A 13,966-nucleotide genomic window follows, 5' to 3' on the forward strand; every position below is an offset into this window, starting at 1 on the left:
CAACTCAGTTTTGCCGGTTTAGTATTCGTACTATCTTGCTTCTGGAATTTAACTGATACTACTCAAAATAATAGGGCAATAATCCCGGTTAGCATACTAAGAAGATGACATTCTTGGCTTGCAGATATGTGTACAATGGAAATTGAACATGAAAGACTGTATGGAAAATAATGGCAGAAAAAGTTTTCATGTGGTTGGAAGACAAAGTCTCCTAAGAGCTTACAGGGCACCATCCATGTAGAACCTGTGTCCAGTGGCCTGACCTGGCACAGAATTAGAAGTCAGAAGATCTGAATTTGAACTCAGGCTCTGTAACTTGTTAGCTATTTGATCAAGGGCAAATCACATATGCCATTCTCAAAGAAAAATGGGGCTGACACCACTCTGCATAGCCACCCCCCCGCCCCCCCGACAAAGGCTGGCGGGAACCACCAGCTAATGTGGCGCCTGAAGGACACCAGGCACTCAGTAACTACTGATGGATGGATGAAACATTTGAAAGATACCAACCTACCAACCCAACAAATACGGTGAGGCTTAAACTGAAAACACAAAGATGAATTTTATTGCCATCGTGTCTAAATGAGGAAATAAAAAGGCAGGTTTATCTTCACTATGAATAATTCTGTTCTTAAAAGAAGAATACCTCAGATGTCAGAACCAGAAGCCATAAAAAGGGTCTGAAATAAAGAGCTAGAACCAGGAAGATGAAAGCTAATCCAAACAAGCATGAATTCTCATATCTGGGGTTAGAACACACGCATACAAAGCATACAGTTTGTTTTTAAAACTTCTAGGGAGGACTTAATCACTTCGCCTAAAGATGATATGTTAAAAGTTTATTTTAATATTAAGCTAAATTAATGCAAGAGCATTGTTCAGACAAGGAGCAAGGAGATGTGTGGTGGTATAAGGGAGGAGAAATTACAAAATAAAAACAGATTTAAATAAATGACTCAAAGGTTGACTCTCAGGGGCAACACTAAGATGAGAAAATTCTAGTGCCAGAAATAAGCAATTATGTACATGTTCATATACACAAAACAAGGCACAAGTTTTAGGGGACTTGGAAAGATGTGAGAAGAGAAACTGTACTTGTTCATTTTTAGTTATTATTAAAAATGTACAGGGAGAAAAATCAGCCTTTTTATTTCATTTTTGTCCTCTTCTTCTCTGGCACGGTTTTATTTCCAAAGGTAACATTTTGGAAAAATTCTAAATAAGCCAGAATATAAAAAGATATTTCTTAATTCCTTTCAAGAAAATTAGGTAGGTTTCATGTAATGATTACTTCTATCCTATCTATGTGCTTTAATCCATATTGGTTGTGCCTTAAAATATCTTTTGTAACAACTGGCATCTTCTCGATGCTACACCCCAACTGGTCCCCTAACTACAAGCCCAGCACCTTTTCCATTTCTTCCCCATGGAACAAGTGAGAGGTCAGAGTTCATGATGCCAACACAGTCTTCACATTTCTAAACAGAAATGATCTCTCCCATCTCTGAAATACCACAGCACCAATATATATATATTTTTTTAAATATTTATGATATTCCACTTGGTAATTCAATTGTTCGTATACGTTTATCTCTTGTACTAGATTATGAGGTTTTGGTGGTCCAAAACCTGTCTTATCTTGGTAGGTCCCACAGCAGGGAGCACAAGAATATTTGGAAGCAGAGAAGGTAAGAAGAGGAATGAAGGGGGGGTGAAGAGAGATGTGGGAAGAAACAAAAGGTCCAGAGTATAGTGGAAGGCAGTTAAGTGAAAAGCTGCCCCGGGGGAAAGGAGTGGGGATTCTGGGTCTATTCGTAGTTTCAAATGTCCAAAAGACATAAAAATAGGGCTGGCATGCCCTTCCTAAGGTCCCTGGAAATTCAGCCTTAGGATATTAAGAATTCAAAATAAGGAACATTAACTATTTATGAATATAAGTCAAACCCTCTTTTTTTTTTTTTTTTTTTTTTTTTTTTGGCAGTGGAGAAAGTATAAGAGATTGGGGAAATGACTGAGATTTAAGGTAGAAATCCTCTATCTTCATCCGTAAGAAAAACACAAACAGTATTTCAAAAGTCCTAACGTGCATGGTGAAGACAAATAAATGGATTATTTGATTACCAGTAAGACCACATCAATGGGTTTTGTACAAATCTTTTCAAACAGCTGAGGAAAAAATATTTTTTTAACTTCACTTCGATTCTTCTTCCCCAAATTAAAATGCTCCCTCATCTCCGAATCCAAACGCCATGTTTCTCCCGACACATAAATACTTACCATCCTCCTCCGGCAGCTCTTCCGGACTAAGCTCTACCAATTCAAAGCCATGTTTGATACACCATTCTTGAGCTTTTTGTCGGTTTACACCTAACATGCAAAAGAATCTTCATAAGTAAAAAAAATTTTTCAAACAGAATATTGCTGCAATACTCTCCACAAATCTCAGTGCTGCCCTTAATGTCAAGGTTATTCTAAAGGCACCCAAAATAAAGTAATATAAAGAAGATGATTTCTCGGGGTGCCTGGGTAATTTAGTCGGTTAAGTATCTGACTTCGGCTAAGGTCATGATCTCACGGTTCGTGGGTTCAAAGCTTGACAGCTTGGAGCCTGGGGCCTGCTTCAGATTCTGTGTCTCCCTCTCTCTCTGCCCTTCTCCCACTCGCACTCTGTGTGTGTGTCTCTCTCTCTCTTTCAAAAATAAACATTTAAAACAAAAAAGATGGTATCTCAAACCCCAAGTGTCCGTTCATAAAAAATAAAATGTAAGTATTACAAGATTCCAAAGAGAAATAGCTGAAAATAGTTCTATACAGTAATAAAATCACAGGAAATATACTAAGTTAAGAGAACAAAAGTACTCTGCTTCCCAAGGCACAGCAACTGTATGTACCAACCGTAGCCCCGTTGGCACGCCTTACCATTTTCACATACTCTGTCACAGACCAAGATCATGACCTCAGGTAGCCATGCTTCTGCCAGTGGAAGCCAGGAGGAAACACTATCAAGACCAGATTTCTGGAGGGAGAAAAAACAAACAAACCAACCAACCCAGAAAAAGAGACATTAAGAGACCTCATGGAAAAGGTGTGGGGGGGGGGGGGGAAGCACAAAATAATTTCCTCCTCAAGGTCCCTGGAAAACCAAAGCTTACTTGCGTGCTGTCAAAGTAAACCACCAACGCTTGGACGGACTCCGCCACCTCGGCAGTGACGAGACATTTGTTTGGCACCACGCACAGATTGATGTCTGCCGAATAGTATTTGTTATCAATGGTCCAGGGGTAAAACCTCACGGTATCATCAGCAGTCACTTCCACGAGAAGATCTTCTGCTCCAAGGATATCTGAACAAAAGGACACAACGTTAGCATGGAAAGTGCACAAACTGATACACACTGGTCAAGTTTCACGGTCAAGTATCAGACTAACGGGGTACTCTGGCAGCTTCTCTTTCAGTAAAGATTTCAAAAAGCCCCCCACTTATCAGGGTATTTCCTTCTCTATCATTTGATTGTGAAAGTAATGGTGGCATAATCGAACTCATGGGCTCTTTTAAGAACACAAGAACGATTGTGATCAGGTCAGACAGCAGGCAACAAAAGAGCTATTTAGCCAAACACCCAGAAAAAAGCAAGCAGAAAAGAAAGAACAGCTTACGTTTATTTTATTGCCTACATACTTCATGTGAGAGGCAAGATTACAAGAATCTTCAGGAATCTGGAACTATTGTGTACTTACCGCAAGCTGAAAGGAAGGCAGCAGTAAGGCTAAACCATTAATAAAATAAAAGCTACACATATTCCTTGGGCCAAATGCTTACACATTAATTCAACTAAAGATAGAAAAGAATGGATTCTGATAAATGACCCCAATTCCATTTATATTCAGCCTTGTTCAGATTCTTCGAAAGCCAACTCAAATTTTTGTCCGATAAAGACACTTTTGGCATCATTTAAAGACATAACAGCCAAGCAAATTTATTTAGGATGTAACTAAATCTTTCAGAAACCCATGTGCAGTGCGGCTATAACTAATGAAATTCTTACAGTAAAAGCCAAATCAACGATGAACAAATATAGATGAGGACATGGAACCACTGAGCAGTTTGCTTCCGTAATGCCGTAACATATTCAGAAGTGGAAAACATTAGAAACTGTCCTACCCTAACCTCCCATCTCTCACATCCATACCCACAACCCATGTTTTATGTGGAAAGTAAGTTTAAAGAGGTAAAATAACATGCCACTAAAATTGGGTTCTTATAAGAAGGTATGGCGGGTGTCTGGGTGGCTCAGTCGGCTCAGTCAGCCTGACTCTTGATTTGAGCTCGGGTCATGATCTCACAGTTCATGAGATCAAGTCCCAGCAGGGCTCCACACTGACAGCACAGAGCCTGCTTGGGATTCTCTTTCTTTCTCTGCCCCTCCCCCCACTCTCCCTCTTGCCCTCCCTCTCTCTCTCTCTCTCTCTCTCACTCTCTCTCAAAATAAACTTTAAAAAAGAGTGACTTTAGGGGTGCCTGGGTGGCTCAGTCGGTTGGGCATCCAACTTCGACTCAGGTCATGATCTCATGGTTCGTGAGTTCGAGCCCCACGTCGGGCTCTGTGCTGACAGCTCAGAGCCTGGAGCCTGCTTCAGATTCTGTGTCTCCCTCTCTCTCTGCCCCTCCTCCACTCATGCTCTGTCTCTCTTTCAAAAATAAACATTTTAAAAAAGTGACTTTATTTAAAAAAAAAAAAAAGAGAATATATGGCAAAATGGCCACAAACTCCTTTTCAATGCAAAGTAAGATGAATATTATTTTATAAAATATTCCTCAAACTCACAGTTAGCAGGACATAGAAAACTAGAAGCTAAATTTTCAGTTCCAGAGCTAAGATTATGTATTTGAAACACTGCCATAGTTTTTGCTCAAACAAAAAGATCTGAGGAAATTATGTAGTCCAAAAGACTGCTAGGATTAATGTATAGTAACTTACAAAGCGTGCACGTGTATATATGCATGCTTTTCACTGGTAAACTATCTTTATGTGGTTATTAGGAGGAAACGGTCTGAAAATAAAACCCCTCCTTTTTTAAAAAAAAATTAAAATAACTAAATTTAAAATAAATTTAAGACTACATTTGACATATGGCACACACTGTGAAACTTTCTAAAATTTTTCACTGCAACCAGAATTGTTACTTGTAAATTACCATAGGTCTATGCCAATATTTGAAAATCTGAATTTGTCTTGTCTGTTCAAGAAATCGACAGTTCTTGCTGCTTAATTTCTACATAAAGTAATCTTTCATTAATTATCAAGCAATTCCTTAGCAGCCAGCTGCGATGTCCTCCATGGAGCATTATGACAAGTTCAGGTAGGAAATGAGCAGGAAGAACAGATAAAGTGTAAAAATCAAAGATTCTGTTTTCATGTAAGTGTCTCACAGAAAAAGAAAAAAAAGCCCACCAAACCTCCTAGATCAAAGTCTATGTTGCATTCAAAGCTAATCTTCCTAACTCCAAGCAGGTGGTCCAGCAATATGCCGATAAAAGCACATATGGAAGAAGGCAAACCAAACCAAGGGGAGTAGCAAAAATTGTATAAACTGATTTTTTAAGGATAGGAGGAGCTACCATATGGAATCTGTTTTCTTCATTCATGGGCATTTTTTTTTTTTAAATAACGAACAAATTAACTTTTTTTTTTTTTTTTTTAAGTGGGGAATACAGAGAGTAAAATACTGTTTCCACGTGTTATGGGGCAAAGGACAAAGAGTGGGACCAGAACTCCTGCTGTCACCACAGGCGGTTCTTGAGATTTCCTACACCGCTTGTCTTGTTAAAAACTGGAATAAAATTTCAGCTATGCGTTTTTGAAATCACAGTCTTCAACTAACCTGGAAAAATAAAACCAATTAAGGGGTCACCTCCTTACTGACTGCAATTTAGGACATTGGGATCCATTAAGCGTGGTTCGTTTTATTAATCAATGCATAGAGCACAAGACAACAGATCCATGTGCTTCTCAGAGCTCTTAAAATTTTAGTTTTGTCTCCTCTCTGATTTCCAAGTGATTAAGATATTTACCGAACACACGGAAAGAAGCAATTTCTCTTTTCTCTACACCTGGATGAGAACAGAACCAATAGCCTGGGAAAATGAATTTCACCTGTCAGTGTTCTCCTAGCTGGGTGTGTGTGTTTCCTTATTGTGCTCCCTGGAATAACTTGATGGCTCAATCCACTTATCAGATTCTTTCATTTGTAACATTTTATGTCCAATCAGATACTTTCGGAGAGGCTGAATATGGACTTTATCATCACACCTGTGCCATCTCACAACTAGACAAAAGTGAACGGTCTCATTCTTTTTGTCATCAATTTCATAATGTACACTTTAATTTTAAAAATGTACATGTCTACACTAAATATGGCTTTTCTCACTTACTTGTCTTTTCTATTTGGTTTCAAACGTCTAACAAGTTTATTCTTTTCCACGTTAAAACAAGAATTGCTCAAACGCTTATGCACATGACTAAGAGTTTCTGGAGATGAGCCAGTACCATTTACTCATTTCATAGATGGGAAAACTGAGGACCAAAAAAAAGGGAGGGGGAGGGGGAGGGGAGGAGAGGGAGGAGAGGGAGGAGAGGGAGGAGAGGGAGGAGAGGCAGGAGAGGGAGGAGAGGGAGGAGAGGCAGGAGAGGGAGGAGAGGGAGGAGAGGGAGGAGAGGGAGGAGAGGGAGGAGAGGCAGGAGAGGGAGGAGAGGCAGGAGAGGCAGGAGAGGGAGGAGAGGGAGGAGAGGGAGGAGAGGGAGGAGAGGGAGGAGAGGCAGGAGAGGGAGGAGAGGGAGGAGAGGGAGGAGAGGGAGGAGAGGGAGGAGAGGGAGGAGAGGGAGGAGAGGGAGGAGAGGCAGGAGAGGGAGGAGAGGGAGGAGAGGGAGGAGAGGGAGGAGAGGCAGGAGAGGGAGGAGAGGCAGGAGAGGGAGGAGAGGGAGGAGAGGGAGGAGAGGGAGGAGAGGGAGGAGAGGGAGGAGAGGGAGGAGAGGGAGGAGAGGGAGGAGAGGGAGGAGAGGGAGGAGGAGGAGAAGCCACTTGCCTAAGGGAGAAGAGCCTAAAACGAAACTCAGGTCACCAGCACTTTTCCCTACTACACTGTGATGCAGTACTGGTGATACTCAGGATCCGAGCTAGATCACACTCACGTGTCTAATGGTCACAAGCCCAAACTAACCTATGGGCTTACAGTATCTCCCACTTTTTTATGAAAACCAAAAATAATAGCCAGAACAAAGGCATCAGAATATACGAGCCTGAAGCACAATTAACCCATCTGAAAACTGTCTATGGGTTTTGGGTATTTATATGTTATAAGTGAGTTACAGTGATTGTGTTTTGGTTTTTGTTGCTGTTTGGTTTTTTGCCAGACTTCCTAGAGAAACCCGCAATGTGTTTTTTTTTTTTTTTCCCCTTCTTTGCCCTTCACTAAAATGAATTTTGATGCAGTCAAAACAATGCACAAATGAAGTCAAGAGCAGTTCTCCCTCCGCCCGGTGGATGCTGGCCTGTCTCCTTCCCGCTGTTGGCAGCCACCTGGTGGAGCTGCAGTACATCATTGTTTAAGAGACAAATACGAGATGATGAATTGCCAGTCTGTTGCCACAAACTTGGTCTCACAGCTTAAAATAGTAATCTGTAGTGTTTTCGGATGAGAAGTTAAACGTCAACCCAGCTCCAGGAGCAAGTATGAACCTTTCCCCCAGCTTTAAGTGCAAGTATAAATCTCTTGCCCTGTTTGAGAAACGGGTACACATAGCCACCAGTTCTCTTGCCACTCCGATTCCCTTCTTGCTTCTTTCGTGAACTTCTTTCCCCTACAGTCCCACATGGCAAGTCAGGGACAAGATTCAAGAGAACGGAAGAAAGGCGTACGCCAAGGAAGCACGTCAGCTCCGCAACCCAATGACTGCTTTGTCCTCACACCCGCTCTGTACTTCTGTCTGTCCTAATGTCGCTTCCCTCAGAGAGTGTAAATTTGGTAAGCAGTCAAATCAGAGGAGGCCTGCACACAGCTATCCTTAGTTCAGAATCGGTAAGAGGTGATACTCTAGCATGAATTAGGAAGTACACTGGAGTTCCAAGGTGAATTCTACCAACACCAAAAGTACACATTTGCAATCCCTCCCTCCCTCTCTCTCTCACCCCCACACATACTAACCCTTACCTTACCCCCTCATCTATCCACTCCAGCCAAAAAAGACAAAACAAGTCCATTCTAACTTAAATGCATTGATACTGCTTTAGATTAACCCCATCTTCTTCACTAGAATTCAGGACACTTTTGACACCAGTAGAATTAATGTCCCCTTAATGAATCGCGACATTCTTTGTGAAGAGAAGCTGTCCAGTGGTTAAGTCATATTTTCTATGCCCAGAGGGAAATGATAGCTGCCACTCCAAATCAAGATGATCCTTCCAGAAATCAGCCCTCTTCTGAGAATGCAGCTGGTTTTCTACTTTCTCCGAGAACTGAAGCTGCCTTTTCCGCAAGGTATCATAACCTCCCACCCCTGGTATCCACTCCTCCGGGGACCCACGGTTCCTCTCCCTCCTCTCTGCACTGACAGTACTAACCAGAATAGAAAAGGCCATAAAACAGAAAATATGAATAGACACTTCTCTAAAGAAGACATCCAGATGGCCAACAGGCACATGAAAAGATGCTCAACGTCGCTCCTCATCAGGGAAATACAAATCAAAACCACACTCAGATATCACCTCACGCTAGTCAGAGAGGCCAAAATGAACAAATCAGGAGACTATAGATGCTGGAGAGGATGTGGAGAAACAGGAACCCTCTTGCACTGTTGGTGGGAATGCAAATTGGTGCAGCCACTCTGGAAAACAGGGTGGAGCTTCCTCAAAAAATTAAAAATAGACCTACCCTATGACCCAGCAATAGCACTGCTAGGAATTTACCCAAGGGATACAGGAGTGCTGATGCATAGGGGCACTTGTACCCCAATGTTTACAGCAGCACTCTCAACAATAGCCAAATTGTGAGAAAAGCCTAAATGTCCATCAACTGATGAATGGATAAAGAAATTGTGGTTTATATACACAATGGAATACTACGTGGCAATGAGAAAGAATGAAATATGGCCTTTTGTAGCAACATGGATGGAACTGGAGAGTGTGATGCTAAGTGAAATAAGCCATACAGAGAAAGACAGATACCACATGTTTTCACTCTTATGTGGATCCTGAGAAACTTAACAGAGAAACCCATGGGGGAGGGGAAGGGGGAAAAAAAAATGAGGTTAGAGTGGGAGAGAGCCAAAGCATAAGAGACTCTTAAAAACTGAGAACAAACTGAGGGCTGATGGGGGGTGGGAGGGTGGGTGATGGGTAGTGAGGAGGGCACCTTTTGGGATGAGCACTGGGTGTTGTATGGAAACCAATTTGACAATAAATTTCATATATTGAAAAAAAAAAAAGAAAAGGCCATAAAATAGAGACAGCACAGACCTGGGGTCAGACAGACCCACATTTGAATGCTGATCCTCTGTGAGAACAAAAAATTGACCTCTCTGTGTCTCATTTCCTCACCGGCAAAGGGACAAACACACTTCTCAAATGGCTTCTTGCAGATTAAATGCAACGATGCGTGAGAAGGTGCAGGCAGGCACTGGGCACTGAGTTGCCCCCAGTAAGTGTTCATTTCCCTCCTCCCGGGCTCAGGTGTCTGCCCACGTGCTGCACTCTGGACAAGAGGCTGGGCCAGAGATGCACGGGCAGAGGCGGTAAGAAAAAGTGCAACGGGGAAACGACCGCGTCCTTGAGCTGCTCTGGCCCCTCCCTTCCCAAAATATGCCTTCTCAAATGTTTCTTTTCCATTGTTAAGGCACAGACTGAGACAGAAGAGAAAGCAATTAGGAAAATTATAGGAGGCAGCAGAGTCTGACGTCAGTTGAAGGGGAAAGTAGCCATTATGAAAGAAAAGAATCGGGTAAAATGTGCTTTAGGAAAAACTATGAAGGCCAGACTTCTCATTAGCCAGCAAGGAAAGGCAAAGAGAGACCTTTAAAAATCATCAAGGCTCCATATTGTTGCAACTAGTTACAATCTCATAGTGCGATTTCCTGAAAGGTCCTAGAAAGGGGCCTGCTGTCACACACTTTGTAGCAGTTATGAACAGATTAGTCCCCAAGTACAAGGGGCCATCTCCACCGGTGTGATACTTAACGCTTAGAACTGTGCAGGCCTAGGGCCAGGCCTTTGTAAGGACCAGTGTGGGGAAATCCTCATCTGTGATTCTCTGAGCCATCACCCTGCCGCCTCCCCGTGCGAGCGCAGGCAGTGCTTGGTTCAGTCTAAGGGACAGACGGCCGGTTGGGGCCGTACTAGGTTGCCCAGGGAAGAATAACTGGGTTAGGGCAACGTACCGCTGCTTGAACAAGAGGACAGCAATTCTGGTTTGCTTACAACACTTCATTACCTTTTCCTCACACACTCCTCTCTGGTCACCCTCGAAATTCACATTTCCACATGCTCTGGGGCGACTTTTTATATCACCGTGGAAAAGTTTGAAAGTTGAAGCAGAGAAAATCCAACTCAGTCCTCCTCCTCCTCTTCCTCCTCCCCTAGTTTACTTTCTCCCAGTAGCCATCTGGAATTGGTCACCACAGCTTCATCTTAAAATAACTGGGGGGGGGGGGGGGGAGAGGGAATGGGGGGAGGAATGTGCAGGGAAAAAACATGGTCTGTGCCTGCCCCCAGAAGACCCCATGATGCAGTAAGACACATCTGCACAAAAGAACAGGAAGAAGCTGGCAGCAAGGGGAGACAGAACATGGAAAAGTGTTTTATGAAGGCCAAGGAGGAACCCCCAGCTTGTATGTTCTACGGGCTGAACGCAAAGACCACTTTATCAATCCCAGCGGCACAGCCCATGAACCATTCCCACCCATATGGGGGGAGAGGGACTTCTTTGAATTCCATTACTATTACTTATTTATTCAAACCCACAGTTCTAGATCTACATTTAAGCCAGGGTTCTCTATAGGGAGGTGATTTTGGCCCTCCTGGGGACACGCCAACACCTGGAGACATTTTTGGTTGTACCAGGTTGGGAGCTGCTACTGGCATCTAGTGGGCATTGGCCAGGAATATTGTGAAACATCCTACAGTGCATACGAGAGCACGTGTACAACAAAGGATTACCCGGCTGAAAATGTCAACAGTGTGAAGGCTCGGAAACCCTGATCTAAAAGGAACTTGTGGAATGGACCTGGCTGTGTTTATGAAACAATATGCAAGTTCTGGAATGCAAAGTTGGTTTTATTCTTTCTCCCAGAACGGAAACTTGCCATTACAGCCAGGCATCACATGAAATCTATCTCTGATAAAATCGATCTCAAACATCTTAGTTATTTCAATCATAAGAATTTTTTGGTCATTAACCTTAGATGTTTTGAAAATTATTTATGAATGGTGGTTTTCTGGGAAAAAAAGAAGACATAAGCCTAGACAGGCCAATTAGGAGAGTACTTGTCACATTCAAGTAATAATTTTTCATTAACAAATTAGCATCAAGTCAGTGTCACAAAAAGATGTCAATGTCTGCTCAGGATGACGACAGTATCTGCAGCAGATGCTGACTTATCTGAAAGAAGGTAAACATGTCTGAGATGAATTTTCCCAAACACAGTAAGTTTAATGAAGAACATCTACTCTGTATCCCCTGCATTCAAATATGAAAATAAGCTTGGTCCATTGGAGAGCATGATAAAGCTAACACATCCAACGTCCCAGCACTTAAAAGGTCCTTCAGGAAGGGTAAGACCATGATTGGGCAACACCTGGTCAAAGGACCACAGAAAAAGAACACTATAGCACTGTGGACTTCATCAAAATTAAAAATTGTTGCATTTCAAAAGAAACCATCAAGAAAACCCAAAGACAAGCCACAAAACAGGAGAAAATACATGTGAATGATATGTGTGACCATTTCCAGAATATTTAAAGGACTCTTACAACTCAATAATAAGATGAAAAAAAAACCAACTTAAAAATGGGAAGAAGAGAGGCACCTGGGTGGCTCAGTCGGTTAAGCGTCCAACTTTGGCTCAGGTCATGATCTCACGGTTTGTGGTTTCGAGTCCCGCGTCAGGCTCTGGGCTGACAGCTCAGAGTCTGGAGCCTGCTTCAGATTCTCTGTCTCCCTCTCTCTCTGCCCTTCCCCTGCTTGTGCTCTATCTTTGTCTCTCAAAAATAAATAAATATAAAAGAAAAAAAATTCGAAGAAGAACTGAATGGACCTTTCACCAAAGAAGACATAGGAATGGCCTATATGCACCTGGAAAGAATCTCAGCATCATTAGCCATTAGGGAAAGGCAAATCAAAACCACAGTGAAATACCACCTCACACCCACTAGGATGGCTATAATGGAAAATACAGGCAATAACAAGCGTTGCTGAAGAGGAGGAGAAACTGGAATCCACATACATTGCTGATGGGAACACAAAATGGTGCCATCACTCTGGAAAACAGTTTGGCAGTTTCTTCAAATAGCACAGTAGCTTCTTTGAATGTGCATAAGTGCATTACTCATAGTAGCCCCAAAGTGGAAACAACCCAAATGTCCATCAACTGATGAATGGTTAAAGTGTGGTATGCCCATACAATGGAATATGAAGTACATGCTATAGTATAGATGCATCTCGAAAACAGTAAGCTGAGTAAAAGAAGGTCAATACAAGAGAGTATATACTATAGGATTCCTTTGAAATAAAATGTCCGCATAAGGCAAATCTATAAAGACAAAGTACATTAGTGGTTGCCTAGAGCTGGGGGCGAGAATGGGGAGTGACTGCAAATAGTCACAAGCTTTCCTTCTAGGGGATAGAAATGTTTTCCACCAAAAGTAAGTGGATCTTATATTTAAACTATATCCAAATGAAGCTGCTAAAAAACCAAAAAAATCATGGAAGCTGGAAGATAATGTCCTCATTTTACAGATGAGGTAAGTGACTGAGGCACATGATGTTTTAGAGACTTAGAACGATGATGGCACAGGTAGAGAGACTGAATATTTGTAGGAGAAAAGTTAACTTGCTTCAAGTCAAAACAGCCAGGAAAAGGTAGACCTCAGTGCTCAATTCGCAAAAAGTTTTCCCCCACGAAACCCATGAATGACCCCAGGAGAATGCAGACAGAATGGTAATTTTCTTGGTTTATTACCGGTTGATCACATGTTTCTGCTGTGAGCATACAGATTTTGATCCAAGGACAGTAACATGTTTCCCCATCTCTGTGTAGAACCAGCCTTCAGGTCAGTGTGGAAAATGAAACCCTGAAGAGGGTATTTGCTACTGAGCCTACAACATCACACAGGCTCATTAAGAGTTTGACAACTGTCCTCTTTGTCTTAACCTACGTCAATCCTGTTTTTTGGATAAGTAATTATTAGAGATGTGTCTGTGGTATCTGTGTGCGTTGGCTCCAACACAAATACAATGTCACGTCCAGATTATCATTCTCGCCAGACACACTCAAAACAATTTTTATACCTTAACCTTTTGAAAAATGGGTCTATATCAGATTTCATTATTATGAAGTGTCACTATTTGTTGAGGAATTATACAGGGCAAGCTTAAACCAAATGACCACTACGTAGTTTCTAGATGTTTTTACTTTTGTGCACAAAAACAAGCAGTTGGATGGCCCAGAAATAAGGGTCTGAGTCTAGATACTCTTAGAATCGTCCAGGATGATACAATGCTCTCTGCGTCATAAATGGTTCTGTGCAACATGGGTTAATGCACAATATTTTTCCACTGGTGCTTCTCCTCATACTCTCCACCCTCTTTCCAGGAATGCCATTTATTGGGAAGGCAAACACCTTACAATCATTTCATCATCAACAATAACCTTATACAAAAAGTCAAATTCCCGACTCCACTAGGAAACGAACTGAAC

At 42.1% G+C, this 13,966-nt stretch overlaps 1 protein-coding gene across 6 annotated transcripts in view; it reads right to left on the minus strand.

Annotated features, from left to right (window-relative positions):
* The window catches only part of AAGAB (alpha and gamma adaptin binding protein), a 152,351-nt gene that overhangs the window by 31,973 nt on the left and 106,412 nt on the right, over positions 1-13,966 (minus strand). For all 6 annotated transcript variants that reach the window (XM_086711026.1, XM_086711025.1, XM_025919745.2 and 3 more), the window contains 3 exons: positions 3,153-3,343; positions 2,920-3,016; positions 2,278-2,367 (listed from right to left, as the gene is read on the minus strand). In XM_086711026.1, coding sequence (XP_086567152.1) covers positions 2,278-2,367; positions 2,920-2,953 — 124 coding nt within the window. In that variant the 5' untranslated portion in view covers positions 2,954-3,016; positions 3,153-3,343. The remainder of the gene's footprint in view (positions 1-2,277; positions 2,368-2,919; positions 3,017-3,152; positions 3,344-13,966) is intronic.

This window comes from Puma concolor, chromosome B3 (genome assembly GCF_028749965.1).
Source record: "Puma concolor isolate L17-30 chromosome B3, mPumCon1.1.hap2, whole genome shotgun sequence".
Classification (NCBI taxonomy): Eukaryota; Metazoa; Chordata; class Mammalia; order Carnivora; family Felidae; genus Puma; species Puma concolor.